Source organism: Haliotis rufescens, unplaced genomic scaffold (assembly GCF_023055435.1).
Source record: "Haliotis rufescens isolate VD_foot unplaced genomic scaffold, xgHalRufe1.0.p SCAF_4, whole genome shotgun sequence".
NCBI classification, from domain to species: domain Eukaryota; kingdom Metazoa; phylum Mollusca; class Gastropoda; order Lepetellida; family Haliotidae; genus Haliotis; species Haliotis rufescens.
This window is the reverse complement of record NW_025964112.1, coordinates 47,995,591-48,014,564: the sequence shown is the minus strand read 5'-3', so window position 1 is coordinate 48,014,564 and position 18,974 is coordinate 47,995,591. Positions and strand designations below refer to the sequence as shown.

Here is an 18,974-nt window from a genome sequence, read left to right as displayed (position 1 = left end):
AACATGTTGTGCAATATTGGAAAATTGTGTTGAACCAGCTCACAAACAAACCCACAGTATTGTTTTGTGGCTGTTACAGTAATGAAGGCACACGGTGTGTCAGCTTAATGTAAAAGAAAAGTCTAAAGTGACACATATTGTAGACGTAAAACGAAAACACCTTTTCCATAATCATAAGAACTTTCTGCATAAAGCAGAGGCCATTGTAAGATTCCGACTGTTATCATGAGCGATTCATGAGCACATGCGAGGCAGCAAACCAATAATAGTAATCAGGGCAAATCTAGGATTCGAACCCACAAGCGGATCCTGGTAGATCTACGGGATGCAACTGTGTACATTGGATGGCGGCGTATTACTCCAACTGGCCAGTATCAAACTAGGTCATTGAGCGAACATGACTGAGAAATCCCATCGCATTACTAAATACAACAAAACACAGTACGTATATAAACAAGCCTTAATTTTAATCATACAAACTTTTTTGTTTCTAATGTGTTATGCCATACAATCACAAGATATTTCAAATAATGGTAGGCGTACTTCAGAAATACACATATACATGTAAAAAGAATATATTAAACTGCATGAAAATACAAATAAAAAGTTCAAAGATTTAACAGCATCTTACAGAACAATACATTCAAGACATAGAGCATTACTAAGTGTTTCACAACTATCTGTCGGGTTATAAGACTTCGTGGTGATTTGTTATGCACTATCTAGGCACTATTGGAAGGATACATGAACGGTAGCACCATCAAACACGTAAACGTATCACAAAATAGTTCTTTTAGAGATTCATAGTACGCACTACCGGTTACATACTTCCGCTTTAACCGGAAGTGACTCACTTCATGATCGTTGATCTTTGATTTTTGGACTTCAGAATTTTATGAATCGTTGGTATATTATGACAATTATACATGACGAGTATTTTCCATTTTCTCTTCAGTTTGAAGAGAATCGTGCGTAGGTACTTAATGACTCGACACAATTATGCTTGTTAATTTCTTCCGGCTCCCTCTCTCACTCTGAATGTTTATCGAGATAATATGGAATAGGGCGTATGGCAAGAATGCACTTTGAGCTCAGTGCACGTGCGTATAGACGCATGCACATATCCCAGAACCCAGGTATAGTTATACATACTTCACTTAAAAGATATAAGTAAACGAATAGGACTGAAAGTAAGGGTAGGGCAGCGTTGTTTTAAATAATCTACAGACGTTCTAGTTTTTTTCCATCTAAAGTTGAAATTTCATATTACCGATATCCAAACCTAAATAAAACATGTCTATGTTCAGAAACGTCGTTACTCTATTCAGTGTTAAAATTTTAGCCTAGAATTTCAAATCAATAGCTTAGAGGTTGTTTTTTAAAAACAAACAATTAAATTGCCTTTCAAAATATATACATATACAAAGGTATGAACTATAATGAGATCGTTGTATCATATCTGGTGATATAGGAATACGTACATATTTTTGGCTTTCCAGATGTAGTAATAATAAATTTACATTAAATCGCATTACACGGTATCATTAAAAGCAGCATAACGGTTGTTGAATAAATACATTGCACGTGAGATTACTGCAGCCACAGGAGATAAGGGAGGCAACTCGTGGTTTCTAGACAGAAGTACTTAAGAACTCAGCTGTCGTCGAATCTTGCTGCGCACGACCTGCAACATGATCAACTTCCTGGCGCCATATTTGTCTCCCAGAGCAACAATAGTACTCTTGTCATGGCTCATGGTGACGTGGAATACGTCCACGCCGGCGCTGAACGCGCAGATTTCTGATCCGTTCTTGAGACGCCACAGACGGATGGTTCCATCACGTGATCCGGACACGGCGATCTCGGAGTCGGGGGAGATCGCTACACACCATACCTGTCAAAGGAGAAGTGAGTGAAATTGTACATTAAGTCTAATCCGGTGTGTCGAACTCGGTTACTGCAAATGGTCTATCCAACGAAAGCATTCATAATCCTATCGGTGTTGTAACAAATGCTGTTTTTCATTAAATGATGGGCATGGCTATATCGAGCAGATATTAACAGTCCTTTGGAATTGACTGTAGCATTAACATCACTGATCCGCTTGGTTCTGGTATAATAGGTGTGGTGAAATAGGGTTTTCGCGTCCAAGATTACTTATATAGCACTTATATAAGGACGTGCATGCACATGTGTGTGTGGCTGCTTGTGCTGGTCCGGACTGATGCCGATTTATAGTGCTTGCAGTTTAACATGAATACCCCACTCAGATACAGTATACTGACTCCGAGCCGACCCGTCCTTGTTTTTGCCCCTTAATGCCGAGCGCCAGACAGGGTAACAACAAGTACCATCTTTTAACGTCTTTTGGTATGACGCAGCCAGGGATCGAACCCTTGACCTTCCGCTCTCCGGGCGGACGCTCTACCACTAGACCACGGAGGCGGTCTCTGGTATAATAAAAAGCGTTGCCAAGTCATACTCTTCATTTCACTTTTACAACATGTATTACACACAATACTGCAATAATTAGGCACTATTTCCAAGCATACATGTATGCCACATTATTCCAAAAGTGTATCTACGAAGTATCTATAAATTAGTTAAATCACTTAGTTCTTTATGAAGAATGTTTGTAGCTAGCGATGTTTGTTCTTAAACGGCGCTCTCGACATTATTCCAGCTATATCACGGCGGTCTGTAAATATTGGAGTCTGGACCAGATAATCAAGACATCATGAAAGACATGCAGCAACCAAGTCAGCGAGCCTGACCACCCGATCCCGTTAGTAGCCTCTTACGACAAGCATGGGTTGCTGAAGACCTACTCTACCCCGGATCTTCACGGGTCTAGTGACCCTCAGTGTTCATGGGGAATGGTCGCTTAAGGCGCCGCTACTCGCTGTGCAGAGTTGCGTCCCTTAGACCTGCCAGAAACGTATGGTCATGGAATACCACTACGGTTAGCCCTAATGATGTTTCTTGGTCTGACACCGTGCTCGTGGGATTCATAAGACTTGCATCCCTTCAGTAATCACACTAACACACACTCACACCCATCAGGCTGACATGTCAACTCAAGGACTGTTCTTAGCTACCATGTACCCACCTCATCAGAGTGTCCAGCCAGAGTGTGAATCTGTCTCTCGGTTGTCATATCCCACACCTTCAGCGTGCCATCAGCAGAAGCCGACACCAGGTACCTGTTGTCATCAGACACTGCAACGGCCTTCACCTCACGGCTGTGAGCATGCGCACTTGCACCGGAAACCAACTGACGGCTGGCTTCACCAGTACGCAAGCTCCAGATAACCAGGTCACCATTACGCAATCCAGTAACAGCTTCGTCACGAGGCAAAACAGCCGTGCAGTCAGGGTTGGCGTCGAGACGGCGGCAGCTTGGTTCCATTACATTATAGCTGGTGATTGTCATATCAAACACAACATATTCGGCGAAATTGTCGAAAGTATTGGTAAAGCCTACTACCACGTACCGATTGTTCTGAGATAGGTTTAGGTAATTGACAAAGTCATTATTTCCAATTGGGCAATCATATCTCATATGTTTTATGGGTTGGTTGCCCATGAGATCCCAGAGAATCACCTCTGTTCCAGAACCGTACTTGTCTGTGCGGCCGAAAACAACTTTGTCTCCGTCACCCATGACGCACAACGCTGAGCAGTATTCGTGTTCCGCCATCTCCAGAGGGCGACCGGAACTAAAGTCCCAGATCTGGATTGAAGGACAATAGAAGTTAGTGACTCACAAAACACCCCCTGCTTGTTGTGTGTGCATAAATATGTGTGAATGCTCTTGATATCATGAAACAGTGAATCTAAATAGGCACAACCACACTATAATCCCAAGTAAGTGAGTGAGTATTGTTTCACTCCGCTTTTAGCTTTATTCCAGCAACATCACAGCAGGGGACACCAGAAATGGGCTTCACACATTGCACCCATGTCGGGAATCGAACCCGGGTCTTCGGCATGACAAGCGAACGCTTTAACCACCAGGCTACCCCCACCGCCCCCCATCACCTCAAGACTACCAGATATATGAACGATATATTGACTGTTACAAAATGCACTGCAAGATTACATATGGGCAAGACAAAAAACTTGAGAATAACCAGTCTTTGATACTGAGATTATACTGACACGCTACAAACATACACATGGCACTATTCGTATTGCTCCCTCATACTATTAAGTGTGGCCGTTTCTCTATTCACTGTATAAGGCACACGTACAAGCCCCAGTGCAGCCGTCCAGTGAAACAATGTACATTTGGAGTGGGACCCTCCGAACCTCACCTGTAGCATCCTATTCGTGACCCCCTTGCCTGTGGAGAAGTTGTTGATTTCTAAGTCAGCGTTCACGGCCCCCACCAGCAGTTTGTCGTTGCAGGCCAAGTGTAAGTTAGTCGAGCCTAGAGTATCTCCTTTCATTATTCGAAGTAATTCACCACTCTGGAACAAAACAATAGCACTTGATGGATTAGTGAGTGTCACGGAAAACCTGACAGAAACCAGTCATTGCTCCTATTGCTCAACCGTCCGGAGTAAAGGGTGTCCGAATAATGGAGAAACCCACCATGAGAGTTCTTTCCCTACCATACACTTTTAGAAAGTAGGTGTCCGGAGTAACAAGGTTTAATTATCTTCATGTGCATAGACATTCATGTTAAACTCTTGAATGACGCGAATCGTCACTTAAGGTGTATTTAAACTACTGAAAATGGTCAGAACCTATTCACGCCAGATAATACTATTTCTTTGGGCCAAAATGGTTAAAGAGCACTAGGTTTGAGCCAGTTGATAATCCTAGCAAATTTGATATAAACCAATTCAGACAACTGATTGCTAAACTTAATTAATTTGAGTACATCAGTCTTGCAGCTAATACTAATACTAATTTCACAGAGACAATAATATATTTTTAATTTTAATTTTTGCCTATATACAAGTATCACAAACAACCAGTAACTAAAATTAGTTCCACACCTCCTCCATCGCTAACTGGTACTTCTATTATTAATGAAAATTATGTGAGTGGCCGGTGCTACCGCTACATGATCCTTTTCGCTAACTCAGAGTATTACTTATTTAGTGATACTTTCATATAAGATTCATCCCTATTTTGCCTTTTACTGCCTATGGAATCTGTTTCGCGATTTTTCTCCGGCGTTCACGTTTCGAATTTCACCCGCTTCTAATGATGTAATCTGTCATGATGAATACATGTGTGCTGGGCAGATCACATGAATAACGTGCAGCATGTATCATTCACCGTTATTTTCACGCCAATCGAACAGTTAATTATTTCTCAGTGTTAATTCAGGCCTTCAAGCATCATAATGACACCAGTCATAACCTCTAATGCTAGACACAAAGTGGCCAACATTTCCTGGAGCAAAGTCCCTCTTTAATAGTTAGCGACAAGTCTATGTACAAGGTTCATGAACATATAGTGTCATCACTGGTTTTCAATGATCCATTCATATAATTTTCGCCCCAATTTTACCTCAACGTCAATGGAATCTGTTTCTACAGATAATCGAGGCTGATTACTCTCCGGCGTTTTATATATTTTTGATTACAGAAAGACTGTTTTTGTTCTTATTTGCAAGAATCAACGAATTATATGTGGCAATAGCTATTACAATCGGGTGGATGTAATTAAATATTAGTTACCTGCATATCCCAGACCTGAGGTGGCCCCAAGCTGGATCCTGTGACTACACTCCGCCCATCAGCAGTAATAAGACAACAGTCAACCCTCACTTCTTCCCCCATGGCGCCAGGTGCCGCAACAAAATTTGATGACCCGTATCCTAGTGCTTGTTGCTGTCCAGTTACTGTTCTTACATTTTGTACATGGTAGTTAAAATTGGATGACATGGTCGAGGTGGAGTATCCAGCATGGCCCATGGTATTGCTTTGGTAGTTTGCTGCCGATCCGCTTATTCCGGGTGCCATGTCATAATCAGCCGTGCCTTCATAATTGTAAGATGAAACTGAGGTTCCTCCATGAACGTTGGTGGCGCCATCTACTACAGACCGACCCATTGTGTTTTGATTGTATCCATAGCCACTGGCTGCTGAGTTGGTTGATCCGAGATTTGCTCTGGCAGGTTTCGGTGTCCCAATTGTTGTTCCTGAACTTGTGAATGTTTTAGTGGCTCTAAGAGTTGCGGAATCGTAACCTGCGCTTCCTCCACCTCCACCTCCACCTCCTCCTCCTCCTGATTGGGAGGAAGAGGCGAAATAGTTAGAGAAGGCTGCACTGGAACCACCACCCCCTCCATGGGATGGTGAACCATTGACAATCTTGACCCCTCCACCGCCAGCACCTGCTCCTGCACCTGCGCCAGCACCTGATCCGCTCAGGGCTTGGACAACGCCAAGGTTGTTTCCAGGTCTTGGTGGGGATATGGTTATCGGACTAGCAGAAGCGGGCCCTGCACAGCCACCACAGAAGCCCGGCTTGCATCTATAGAAAGCCCACATCAAACTGCTCATCAAAGCCAGGATTCCAAGAACTGTTCCAACAACGACTCCTGCCCTGGGTCCTCCCGCGGCCAGAACAGGAGGGGCAGCTATTGCCGCCGCTGCCACAGGCTGAGCGAGAGGTCCTGTCATCACTCCGGACCCTCCTGTTCCTGATGGAAGAACACCAATGCCGACTCCCGTGCCCCCGCCGCCTGCACCGCCTGCACCGCCTGCTCCGCCTGCTCCGCCTGCTCCGCCGCCAATCCACCCTGCACCACCACCTCCAGTGCCAGGTGGTACAACCACGCCCGTTACTGGCGGACTGGGTGTCACTCCTCCACCTGGTGGAATTACGGGGTTCAAAGGCGTGACCCAGGTGGGGGGTTTTGGTGTGGCACTGAAACATAAATAATAATAATAATAATAATAATAATAATAATATGAGATTGAGATTGGTTTTACGCCGCATTTAGCAATATTACAGCAAAATCACGGCGGGAGGGGGGGGGGGGGGGGGGTTGCAGAAAACTGGCTTCACACATAATGGACAATAATGCTTAACGTGCTTAAGGGACGTGTAACATTGGGCTTTCATTTCACATCAAGTTGACGAGCGGTGAACTAATTGAAATACATTCATAGACGAGTATATAGTAGTCACTCCCTCCATATCACACTTACGTGAAAGTCAACGTAAATGGCTTTGGTGCTTCAACAACATCTCCAGACCAGAGGGTGCTCTGCTTATTTACAGCTTTATCCAAAACGTGCAAGCCATTGATATGGACACCTGGATACAAATGAAATTTTGGTAATCAATATGCATCGGTGGTTTGGGGTAAAATACTGAAAACACAAAGTTAGGGATGACATATTTTGTATAAACCGTACACATTTTTAAAAACACCTCTTCACTAACAAATATAATATCCCCGAAAAAATTCATGATACCTAACTTTGTTATTCAGTACAGTAAACTACGGTTATAAAGAACTCAAAGGGACCACAAATTTTAGTTTGTTATAACCGTAGTTCGTTATAAACATATATACAGCAAATGACCGGGACCAAAAGAACAGTTCGTTATATCCACCATTTCGTTATAAGCATGTTCGTTATAAACGTAGTTTACTGTATATATACATCATGAAGTTGCAATTCATTATTACGTAAAAACGTCCTTTAGTTCATTACTTCCTCCGTGTGACTATTATCCAGACTAATGTAAAGAAGATATTTTTTTTACATTTTTTTGGATAATGGTCTAATAGACAATACACAAATGTGAAGAACATCTAATAAAAAATATTTGTAAAAAAATGTGAAGAAGATAGAAGATGTTTATGTTTTAGAGTGCAGACAAAATGTGCAGTGTCATCTCACCAGCGATGATGCCATTGAATGCCCCCTGGGTTATCCCTTTCTCCTGAAAACCGCCAACATAGATGGTCCCTTGTCTATCGAATAGGCCATGTCGAGCTGAAAAATACAAACACGTTGAACAAAACATGCTTGGTGGAGAAAACTTGAGATGGCGATTTGACATGAGTTGAAAAATGTATGCTCAACACCAGTCTCGATTATCCACCGAAACAGATTTCATTGAGTGTAAAAGGAAAAAAAGCTGTTAATATTACTTGAATGGATCATTGAAAATCAGTGATGACACCATGAGTTCACACCAAGGGTAAGCATGTCCTGCCCTATCGGTGGCACTTGCACAATTTCTCACACAATTTCCATAAAAAGTAAGTTTTTGTTGAAAACAGCTGTAATCCTCTGTTAAGTGCCAAGGTGACGTGAGGTGAAATGGGGTTTAACGTCGCGTCCAAGATTATTGCACTTATATAGCGACGTGCATGTACGTGTGTGTGTTTGTGTGGCTGCTTGTACTAGCCCGGACTGATGCCGATTTATAGTGCTAGCTCACTGAGATACCATGCCGCAGTTTAACATGTATACCCCAGTCAGACACAGTATACTGACTCCGAGCCTACCAGTCCTTGTTTTAGCCCCTTAATGCCGAGCGCCAGACAGGGTAACAACAAGTACCAACTTTTAACGTCTTTTTGTATGACGCGGTCGGGGATCGAACCCCGGACCTTTCGCTCTCCGGGCGGACGCTAGACCACTAGACCACGGAGGCGGTCGTTTAGTGCCAAGACAATTAAATACTTACATGCATTTCGACGTTAATTCAATAACTGTGATGGGAAGATTCGTTTGAGAATTGAATTACATAAGACCAGTACAAAAAAGGTCCCCAGGACTATATTGCACGTAAGAGGTGACCTGGATGCGGGCAGATTCTGTTGTATTAGCTGATGTTCATCGTATGCATAAGGCGTCTGGTTTGACTGAATGATCATTTACTAAACGCCGTGATATAGCTGGAATGTTGCTAACAACGGCGTTGTACACTGTTCACTCACTCACTCACTCACTCCATACAGAACGTACTTGGATGCAGGAGGATCTTTCCAGGCAAAGTGTCAACGAACAAGGTAGCGTTGTTGCTGTTTCTGAAGAAGCGAACCTGGTGATACTTCCCGTCATTGACCCTCTTGGTTGATTGAACAATTCGCTGAGGATTTCCGTTAATGTCTGTTAAGTAGTCGGCCACAACGTACCCATCGTCCTATAAAGGGAATGAAAATCTCCATCAGTGACATTTCTCATCAATATGCAATGTCAATTATCATTAAATTTTAAATATTCAAACAAAATATGTGCATTTATTGAAGAGGTGGTTGGTCCATGATGGATTCCTCACATGGGTAGAACGTGTGAATCCTATTCCTGGCGTCCCCTGATACAAGATATTGCAAAAGGGGGCATAAATTAACAACCATTCTTTCAATCTGATTGGGACCGCTTCCGTGGTCTAGTGGTAGAGCGTCTGCCCGGAGAGCGGAAGGTCCGGGGTTCGATCCCCGACCGCGTCATACCAAAAGACGTTAAAAGATGGTACTTGTTGTTACCCTGTCTGGCGCTCGGCATTAAGGGGCTAAAACAAGGACTGGTAGGCTCGGAGTCAGTATACTGTGTCTGACTGGGGTATTCATGTTATACTGCGGCATGGTATCTCAGTGTGCTAGCACTATAAATCGGCATCAGTCCGGACTAGTACAAGCAGCCACACAAACACACACACGTACATGCACGTCGCCATATAAGTGCAATAATCTTGGACGCGACGTTAAACCCGATTTCTCCTCACACCTCACTCTGATTGGCTTCAGATGCTATGAAATATTCCACGAATTCAATCAATTTGTCAATGGTCACTCAGACACAGTATACTGACTCCCAGCCGTTCAGTCCTTGTTTTGTCCCCTTTATGCGGAGTTCCAGGAAGGGTAACAAGTACCATCCTTGAGATCGAACCGCCGACTTTCCGCTCTCCGGGAAGACGCTCTTTCTGTCAGGTCACAGAGGCGGTTGTAACATCCATACACAATAGAGGTTTCATGTTTCTCAAGCAAATTACAAAAGTATTTATCGCTCTGATTGTTTGTTTGTTTGTATTATATGTCCACACAGTCAATATCGCTACAATATTGTTGATTCGGTTCAGAAACTTACCAATCGCAGCTCAATAAAATCATCCAGGTACTGACTCTTCACTCGCATAAGGACACCATCCTTCTCATACGTCATGAAACCGAGCGCTATGTCGTCGTGCATTGTGCTGGGGCGCTCTAACGGAGGGTAGGTGTACACCAGAATACCAACTTTGTTTTGTTCCATGAATCGGAATCCAGTGGCCTCTGAAACAACAGACAAATAATATGTAAAACAAATTCTTCTTAACAGGAAAAGACTATCGCCCTGTTTATGTTTATGTTTAAACAACAGCAAAGGGGTCAATGTATTTTCGTAGCATTAACTCACCTTACAGTAGAGCTTTACTTTTGTAAAAGAAAAGTTGTTCTAGAAACAGATGGAATATAATTTACCTATTTCAAATAATAATAATAATAATAATAGCTGATGAGCCCAATAATAATAATAATAATAATAATAACAACAGTAATAATAATAATAATAATAGCTGATGAGCCCAACCAGCCTGGCTGTGCCAGGATCATCGCAATCAGTATTAAAATACGTGTTTACGTTTACATTTGGACAGCAGACTTCCAATAACATACCTTCTGTACAGATAGTTCCAATGTAAGACGTCATGTTGCAGTCGCAGAAATAACGGTCACCAGTCGGCACACAGGTACCAAAGTTCTTACAAGAGTCGACAAGACAAACTTCATTTATAACATCTGGAACGACAATGTACACACACAACTAGACACAATCTTCTGACATTGCTACCCCTACGCCCGTCAATATGAATTATAGCTTAAAATTCCATGTGTGTAGCTATGCAGTGGCAGCGTTAATAGTTCGAGACAACGCTGATATTAAGCCACTTTGCCAAATCTAAGAGTTATATAGTGTTAACATAGCTCGAATAAACGAAGTTTCGCTGCACTTAGAGTTCTCACATCATCAAATACCTTTCGAACAGTCAAGCATTCAAGAGAAGACAGGTATTGACAAAGGATATTTTAAAATGTTGGTCGAGAAACGAGGTAACATCTTGCATACATCGAGAGATTGAGGTTCGAGTTACAGACTATCGAGTTACAGACGTTCGGGTTACAAATGTTCGAGGTACAGACGTTCGAGTTACAGACCATCGAGCTACAGACGTTCAAGTTAAGGATGTTCGAGTTACTGGAGTTGGAGTTTATGGGGTATCACTGTGACGACACTTACCAGTACAGCCTGATATGACGTTGGGGTTCCCCCTAGAATACTTCAGAAGGTCGGGAACAGCACCACTCATGTCAATGGAAGCCAGACATCCCTGAAACCCACTCTTGGAAAGGAGTGCCTTCTTTACGTATTCCTGTGAGAACATACTCTTTGGCAAACCGCCGATGTAGAGAGGGCCCTGTAGATCAAGTCGCCCGTCCGTTGTCTCACTCTCAAGCGTTGACGTGTACTCATCCACTGATACGGTAAAACTCTTACCGTCTTCATTGCGTCGAAGAATGACTTGATGCCATTTATTATCGTTAAGAGACTGGGGAGTGCTTATCCTTAAGGCCGGGGCGCTATCGCTTGTGTTGAAGGAGAAATGGAGATATCCGTTATAAAGCTCCAGTGCGATGAATTCTCTGTTAACTCCGCCATTGAATAAAATTACTCCGCTCGACTCTTGGGTCTTGAACATAAAGGAGAGCACCATTCTCGGGGGAACTCGTAGAGTCTCGAGCTGGACGTACGTGTTGCGAGATGTGATGGTAACAGGGTGGTAGATGAGGGGAGGAAGTTGTGGGATGGTGGAGATGGTGAAGTTCACAGTGCCGGCTCCCATCCTCTGAAGCTCATTCAGAACGTCTATTTCATTGATGCGGAAATTCTGCATATATCCGATATAGTTCTGGAAATTCTTGACATTGACGTCAGAACCCTTCAGGCTTCCCAGATATATACGCTCAATATCGAAGAAGAAATTCTCGCCATTGAGATTACCTGAAATATAAAGGTTCATATGTAATTAATGACTGTTTTCGAGTCGACTGCTGATAAAAATGAATAGTCGGTTAAAATCAGGACAGTTCTACTCCCAAAGTGATCAGCAAAATTATGACTAAGGTGAGGAGAAATTGGGTTTAACGTCGCGTCCAGGATTACTGCACTTACATAGCGACGTGCATGCACGTGTGTGTGTCGCTGCTTGTTCTAGTCCGGACTGATGCTGTTTTTGTAATCCTAGACCACTGATTTGTTTGTTTGTTGTTTAACTCCGCACTCAGTATCCCTGCATGACGGCGGTCTGTAAATAGCCGAGTCTGGTCCAGACAATCCCGTGATTGATATCATGAGCATCGATCCACGCAATTGGGATCAATGACATGCACCAGCAAGTCAGCGAGCCTTACCACCCGATCCCGTCAGTCACCTCTTACGACGAGCATTGTGCTAGCCCACTGAGATACCATGCCGCAGTTAACATTAATACCCCACTCAGACACAGTATACTGACTCCGAGCCCACCAGTCCCTATTTAGGATCTTAATGCCAAGCGCCAGGCAGGGTATCAATAAGTATCATCTTCTAACGTCTTTCGGTATGACGCGGCCGAAGATTGAACCCCAGATTCTTCCGTTTCCGGTGGACGCTCTACCACAAGACCACGGAGGCGGTCAAAGTTATGACTGAACAGAACTGCAACGATTTACGTGTATTCTCACATCATTTTGGATTCTCCTCCCAATAGATAAGTGTTTATGTTGTTGCAATTTTACATACAGAAATGTGACATATATTCTCATCAATAATTAACAGGAAACAACAAATACCCTTTAAAATCTTTAAATATTATCAGCTAGCAAAAGGACCTTACAAACGAAACTAGAGGACATGTACATGTAGTATCTGAAGGTGGCGGGGAACATGAGCTGTAATAATTGAGTAATTTGGGATGAGCAGTAGTTTACCATGATTCTTTTAGTTTGGGTTTGACTGGTCATAGCACCTGCTAGTATTACTCGAGTTATCTCCCTTAGACTAGAATCTTCATCCTACACAGCTCGAAGCATGCGGCGTATGTATTAATCGGGGTCAATGACATGAAGTGTGGCGATAGTCATTTACTGACTGTACAATCTACTCTGTATTTAAAGACTCCAACATCAAAAGAGTCATGTTGATACAGCTTATAAATAATACCCTGAAAGTAATGCAATCACTAACGTTTATTTGTTTGTTTGTTTGTTCTTAACGCCCCAGCAATATTCCAGCTAAATGACGGCGGTCTGTAAATTATCGACAATCCTGTGATCGACATCATGAGCATCGATCTATGCATTTGGGATACGATGACATGCATCAACCAAGTCAGCGAGCCTGACCATCCGATCCCGCTAACGACAAGCATAGCCGCCTTTTACGGCAAGCATGGGTTGCTGAAGAGGTATTCTAACCCGGATCTTCACGGGCGCACTTCTTAACAACGTCTTACCAAGTTGAGATGGGAAATCATCCACCCACAGTTCTATCTGGTTTCCACGGCGACGAATGTACAGGTTGTGCCAATCGAGGTCATTCAGACCTTCACCAGCGTAGTATGTCTGAAGGGAAAAAGTGTTCGGTCAATTTCTCAACTTAACACAGACTGGTTCACCATTCGTGGGAAGGTTTTTATTTTATGGTAGATATATGTTTTCGCAACAAATACTATCTAAGATTAACCTTCGATATGTGCAATGTTGCCGTTCTTTTCCGCAAATACCTGGTATCATCAGTATTTGATAGCTATTCATAAACACATGCTTACATAGAATCGTACAATGAACTTGCTTGTGGCAAATAATTCTTATGATTATTAGATAAAAAGGTTTTGTCGCTTTTATTTATGCATAATTATCGGGGCGTTGGGGTAGCCTAGTGGTTAAAGTGTCCACTCGTCACGTCGACGATCCTGGTTCAAATTTCTCACTTCGCTACAGGTGTAAGCGTTCCTGTTGTCCCCGCCGAAACATTAGCGCAAAGCTGCTGAAAGCGGTGTTTAGCCATTTCGGTAGTTAAATTTGAAGAGAAAATCATGCGAAATATGCGAAAAAATATCTCGGTATCTTTTGATGATGAATTGAATAAATTTAATTGGTGTTGCTGGAACTTGTTCTTTGAAGACAGGCAAAGAGTTACTTCCCTTGTATGTCCGTTTCGATCATAAAGAAGCATGTTTGTCATATTCAAAGTTTATTCCACACTTGTGAAATATGGGTCCGTGGATGGATAAATCACTTACAGAAAACAAAGACGACAAAACCGTTTCCATATTCATAATGACTCTGTAACTAATCACTCCGACCGCAACACCATGTTGTCCGGACGTCGATATTCCGGGACCCCATACACTTTCAACGATGACTTCATCTACGACTACACATGTTACTTCGTGACGATGATTTGGTCACCAAGAAACCTTTAATATGGGCGCTTTCACTCCGAACGGAGCTCTGTGAATGAATTCCTTACACTAAATACGCCTCAGAGCTCACTGTCATTAGAAACATCGTTGAAGGTTACTAGCCTACCAGTTCTCAGCTGATCAAACACACATGCGTGATGTTATAGTTCATGTTGCTATCCCTGAGAAGATGGCGAGGATTGTCCTTAGGGCGTAGCAAAACACGAGTATCGTGAAATTGTATCGAAAATACAACACGTTAAAAGCAGATTTTAGGGTATAAACTTAAACAAATATCAATAATAAAATAATATATGCCTGTATGTATATAAAGTTTTTTAGTCACTCTCATAAATCAATTCAAATAAAAATGAAATTTAATAAATACATATAACCAGCCTTTTTCGTGCATTGTGTCCTGTATTCCATCGCGACTTAATACTACATTACAACCTTGATCTTAAACGATCAAAAATCTGAAAAAACGCAAATCGTATGCTGTTTATTCCATACCTTCACTACACCCCCGAGGTTTGTAGTGACCTTGATACGCCCATCTTCTAATATTCCCCGGAGGTACTCGTCCGACTCTCCTGTATAGGTCTGGAATAGGAAGGCGTTGCTGAGAGGGGTCTTGAAGCGGAGGGACAGGTCATTGGTGTGGGTGCCCAGTGAGAGAACTGGCAGGTGGCCGAACTGCTGACCGTTCAATGACCCGACCAGGGCAGCTGAAAAATAGCAATCATGAGTAAGAAACCTGGAAGTTGTTAAAGCCATCAAATGGACATAAGGAACAGTTGTCACATACAGAATCTGTAATTATACATTCTAGTACGAACTATATATCATAATTATCATCTATCGTAAGTATAAGACTGGCCTATGATCTTTCGGTAGAAGCAACTTTTTGACTGACTGACCGACTGATCATTTGATTGATTGATCATTTATTTGATTGATTTATTGATTAATTGTTCGATCGATTGATTGATTGATTTGAAACCCCAGTTAATTAGTGATATAATTGCTGATACAAACTGAGGGACAAAAGAAATACCGACTTTTTTATGTAATTGAAAACTGAAAGGACTGATGTTAAATTTGATTTAGCATTACTCATTCGTGCGACAGTTTGTAAAAAGGTTCCTGTGGCTGAGTAATTTTGTGTACATATAATTGGTTCAATGAAGATTGAGTTTAGAAATGAATTTGCAACCACATGACCCCTACCATGTTTGAAATGTTGTAAAGTTGGGCCGAAAATTTGTCTTAGATACCCATCAGAAGTGGTCTAAATCAAATTATATCATAAAAAATAAAATTATATAGATTGTACTCTTGGAGTGCTGAGTAAGCAATATCCCTTACTTGTGATATTCTCAATTGAAAATCAAGGATATGATAAAATCAACTTGGAGGTATGGTTTCTTTTGCCCTCCAGCATAGGGGTTTAACGTCGAGACTATTGTACTTATATAACGACGTGCATGCACATGTGTGGCTGCTTGTACTAGTCCGGACGGATGCCGATTTTGTAGTGCAGCCAACTGAGATACCACGCCGCAGTTTAACATGAATACCCCTCTCTGATACAGTATACTGACTCCAAGCCGACCAGTCCTTTTAGCCCCTTAATGCTGAGCGCCATGCAGGGAAACAACAAGTACCATCTCTTAACGTCTTTTGGTATGACGCGGCACGGTATCGAACCCCGGACCTTCCGCTCTCTGGGCGAACACTCTACCACTAGACCACAGAGGCGGTCTTATTTGGGTAAACAAAAATACGTTATATATGTTACCTCTGTCACAGTTCTTGCCGGTGTAGGCTGTGTTGGAGCAGTCGCATACATAGCCGTCCCAGGTGTCCCTGCACACTCCATGCACACAGGGCAACTGACTCAGCTGACACATTCGGGGCATCGCAAGACACTGGCGGTCGACGTTGCCGAACAGGTACTGGGATATGACGTTTTGGTGGAGATCTACTCTCTTGCGATCGATCTGGAAATCCTCCAAACATCCTTGGTAGCCATCCCGTGACCAAATGTGCCAAGGGAGACGACTGCTTTCGGCGAGGTTGTTGCTGTACGTTGTGTACCCCCCGAGATACAGAGCACGCTGGAAGGCGATGGGAAGTCCCTCTCGGCTGTTCAGGTCGATCCTCTTCTGTTTTCCGTCCAGCATCAAGATGATGTAGTCGTTGTAAAAGCGGACTTCAACCGTGTGTTGTTGACCATCTGATACGTCGCGTTCAGAAAACTGTATCCGATGCGCGAATTCACCGAAGTTGTATACGAAGTAAAGCTTGCCGTCATACATTTCAACGGCGAAGAAGGCATCAGGTCTCCGCTGACTCCCGTAGGTGTACAACATCAGGCCTCTTTCTTTGATAGTCTGGAATTTGTAGGACATGATTGTTCCACTGTTGAGCTGGACTTTGGGCAGTTCGAGATGGACGCTGGATGACCTGAACGTGATTGGCCCTGGTCCGACGGGTCTTGGTCGAGGGGTGACTTGGGGTCTCGGAGTGCGTGGTGGGAGGGTCGGTGGGGGTCGGCTTGGCCTTACCCTGCCAGGACCAACCGTACCGTTCACAAAGGTGACTCCGGCTCCGTGGATGCTCGGTCGTCCTTGTGAGATGAGATTCACGTAGACGAGTTCGTCAGGAGTTTTCGTGTGGTAGATGACCTCTGCTATTCCGCCGTTAAGTCCCCTTTCTACCAGGCCACTGGTGATGTCAGTAGGATCTGGGTGACCACCAAGGTAGACATCCGCCTTAGTCAGGAATTGAAGATTCCGACTGGATTGAGGGAGCGTGTAACGAGCTCTGTGATTATTGTCAACCTTGATTTCAATCTGTACCAAAAAAAATATTTATACAGTAAAGTACGGTTATAACGAACTCAAAGGGACTACTAATTTTAGTTCGTTATAACCGTAGTTCGTTATAAGCATATATACAGCATAACCACAGCATATAGTCGGGACTAAAAAGTTAGTTCGTTATATCCGTTAGTTCGTTATAAGCGTGTTCGTTATAACCGTAGTTTACTGTATATATTATACATTAAAAAGGCTTAATTGAGTATGGTTTTTCATGTCTTTTAACAATATTCCAGCAATATCACTGCGGGGAAACCAGAAATGATCTTCACGCGTTTTACCCATGTGGGGAATGGAACCCGGGTCTTCAGCGTGACGAGCGAACGCTTTATCAACTAGGCAGCCCCACCGCCCCTAAATAAGCTTTAAATACAAATCGAAAACGAATATAGGTAAATACCGACACAACCGAGGTTCACGACAGACAAAATCACGAATGTCCACTGTGAAAACTGTCAAACCAAAGGATATTGTCAAATTTCAGATTCATTTCTACATTTCGTAGAGTGACAGAGTATGCTTTACGCCTCTATTTATCAATGTTACAATCATATTACCGTGGCCGACGCCAGAATTGCGCTCCACACATAATATTAATGAGGGGAATCGAATCCGGGACTTGGGTGTGACGAGCGAGCGCTTTAACTGCTTCTCAGCCCCACCCGCCCACATTATGAGTGAGTGAGTGAGTGAGTGGGGCTTAACGCCGCTTTTAACAGTATTCCAGTTATATCACGGCGTGTCAGCTTAATGTGGGAGGAAAGCCCGAAGTGATGCAGGTCTCAGACCTTTACCACTTCGGTGAAACCCACGTTTGGTGCTGGCAAATCTGGAAACATAATCGGGTCGAACCGGGATTCGAACCCACAATCATAGGTCTCTGGCGTGCCCAAGGGACGCAACTATGCTCAGAGAATCGCGGCGCCTTAGACGACTGGGCCATCAGTGCCCCCTGTTCACATTATGTAGCAATGGTCTGTACTTACGTCTCTGCCTTTTCTGGAAATATTGACAAAGTGCCATGACCAATCATTGAAGCGGACGCCATTCTGGGGTCTGATCATCACTTCCTGTGGACCATACGGGTCCTGATCGTTCACGTATCGGAGGTAGCCATCCTGCAACAAAGATGAGTGAAGGCATGAACATATCATCTTTACTTTAACCCGTTAAGAGTGATGTGTTTTCGGCTGAATTAAGAGTTTAAAGCAGAAAAGAGATAACAATCTACCTTACTGCATTCAAATGTAATATCCCTCTTGCCACATTACTCTTAAATGTACGAGAAACCCCAAAACTTTGCAAGGTAAAGTTCTAAATTGTACGACATGCTACCGTGACACGATTCCAACAAGCAGTCATGAACTTGTATCGACTTCGGCAGTCTGACATGGCGTTTATACGAAGCTGCGTGAAATTTCAAATGTTTTTATTTCTTCAAAATGTCAATCTGTGATTATTAATTAACGTATGCATTTCCCAATATTAATTAAATTTTACAAATTTGTGAATGTACTTTCTCGTGTGTGTTTTACTTGTTATTTAAGCCAGTTGATCCATTGGCATAAGAGGAATTGGCAATACTGACAATCTAACCCTTGCATGGTGGATCCA

The 18,974-nt window shown here is 42.9% G+C and overlaps 1 protein-coding gene across 5 annotated transcripts in view; it reads right to left on the bottom strand.

The window, feature by feature from the left end:
- Window positions 1-446: 446 nt before the first annotated feature.
- Window positions 447-18,974, bottom strand: part of LOC124151760 — a 99,483-nt gene continuing 80,955 nt past the window's right edge. For all 5 annotated transcript variants that reach the window (XM_046524422.2, XM_046524399.2, XM_046524424.2 and 2 more), the window contains 14 exons: window positions 18,347-18,478; window positions 16,277-17,333; window positions 14,989-15,203; window positions 13,525-13,633; window positions 11,271-12,032; window positions 10,649-10,771; window positions 10,080-10,264; window positions 8,955-9,132; window positions 7,878-7,973; window positions 7,176-7,284; window positions 5,697-6,891; window positions 4,317-4,472; window positions 3,110-3,733; window positions 447-1,894 (listed from right to left, as the gene is read on the bottom strand). In XM_046524422.2, the coding sequence (XP_046380378.2) occupies window positions 1,646-1,894; window positions 3,110-3,733; window positions 4,317-4,472; window positions 5,697-6,891; window positions 7,176-7,284; window positions 7,878-7,973; window positions 8,955-9,132; window positions 10,080-10,264; window positions 10,649-10,771; window positions 11,271-12,032; window positions 13,525-13,633; window positions 14,989-15,203; window positions 16,277-17,333; window positions 18,347-18,478 (5,190 nt within the window). In that variant the 3' untranslated portion in view covers window positions 447-1,645. The remainder of the gene's footprint in view (window positions 1,895-3,109; window positions 3,734-4,316; window positions 4,473-5,696; window positions 6,892-7,175; window positions 7,285-7,877; window positions 7,974-8,954; window positions 9,133-10,079; window positions 10,265-10,648; window positions 10,772-11,270; window positions 12,033-13,524; window positions 13,634-14,988; window positions 15,204-16,276; window positions 17,334-18,346; window positions 18,479-18,974) is intronic.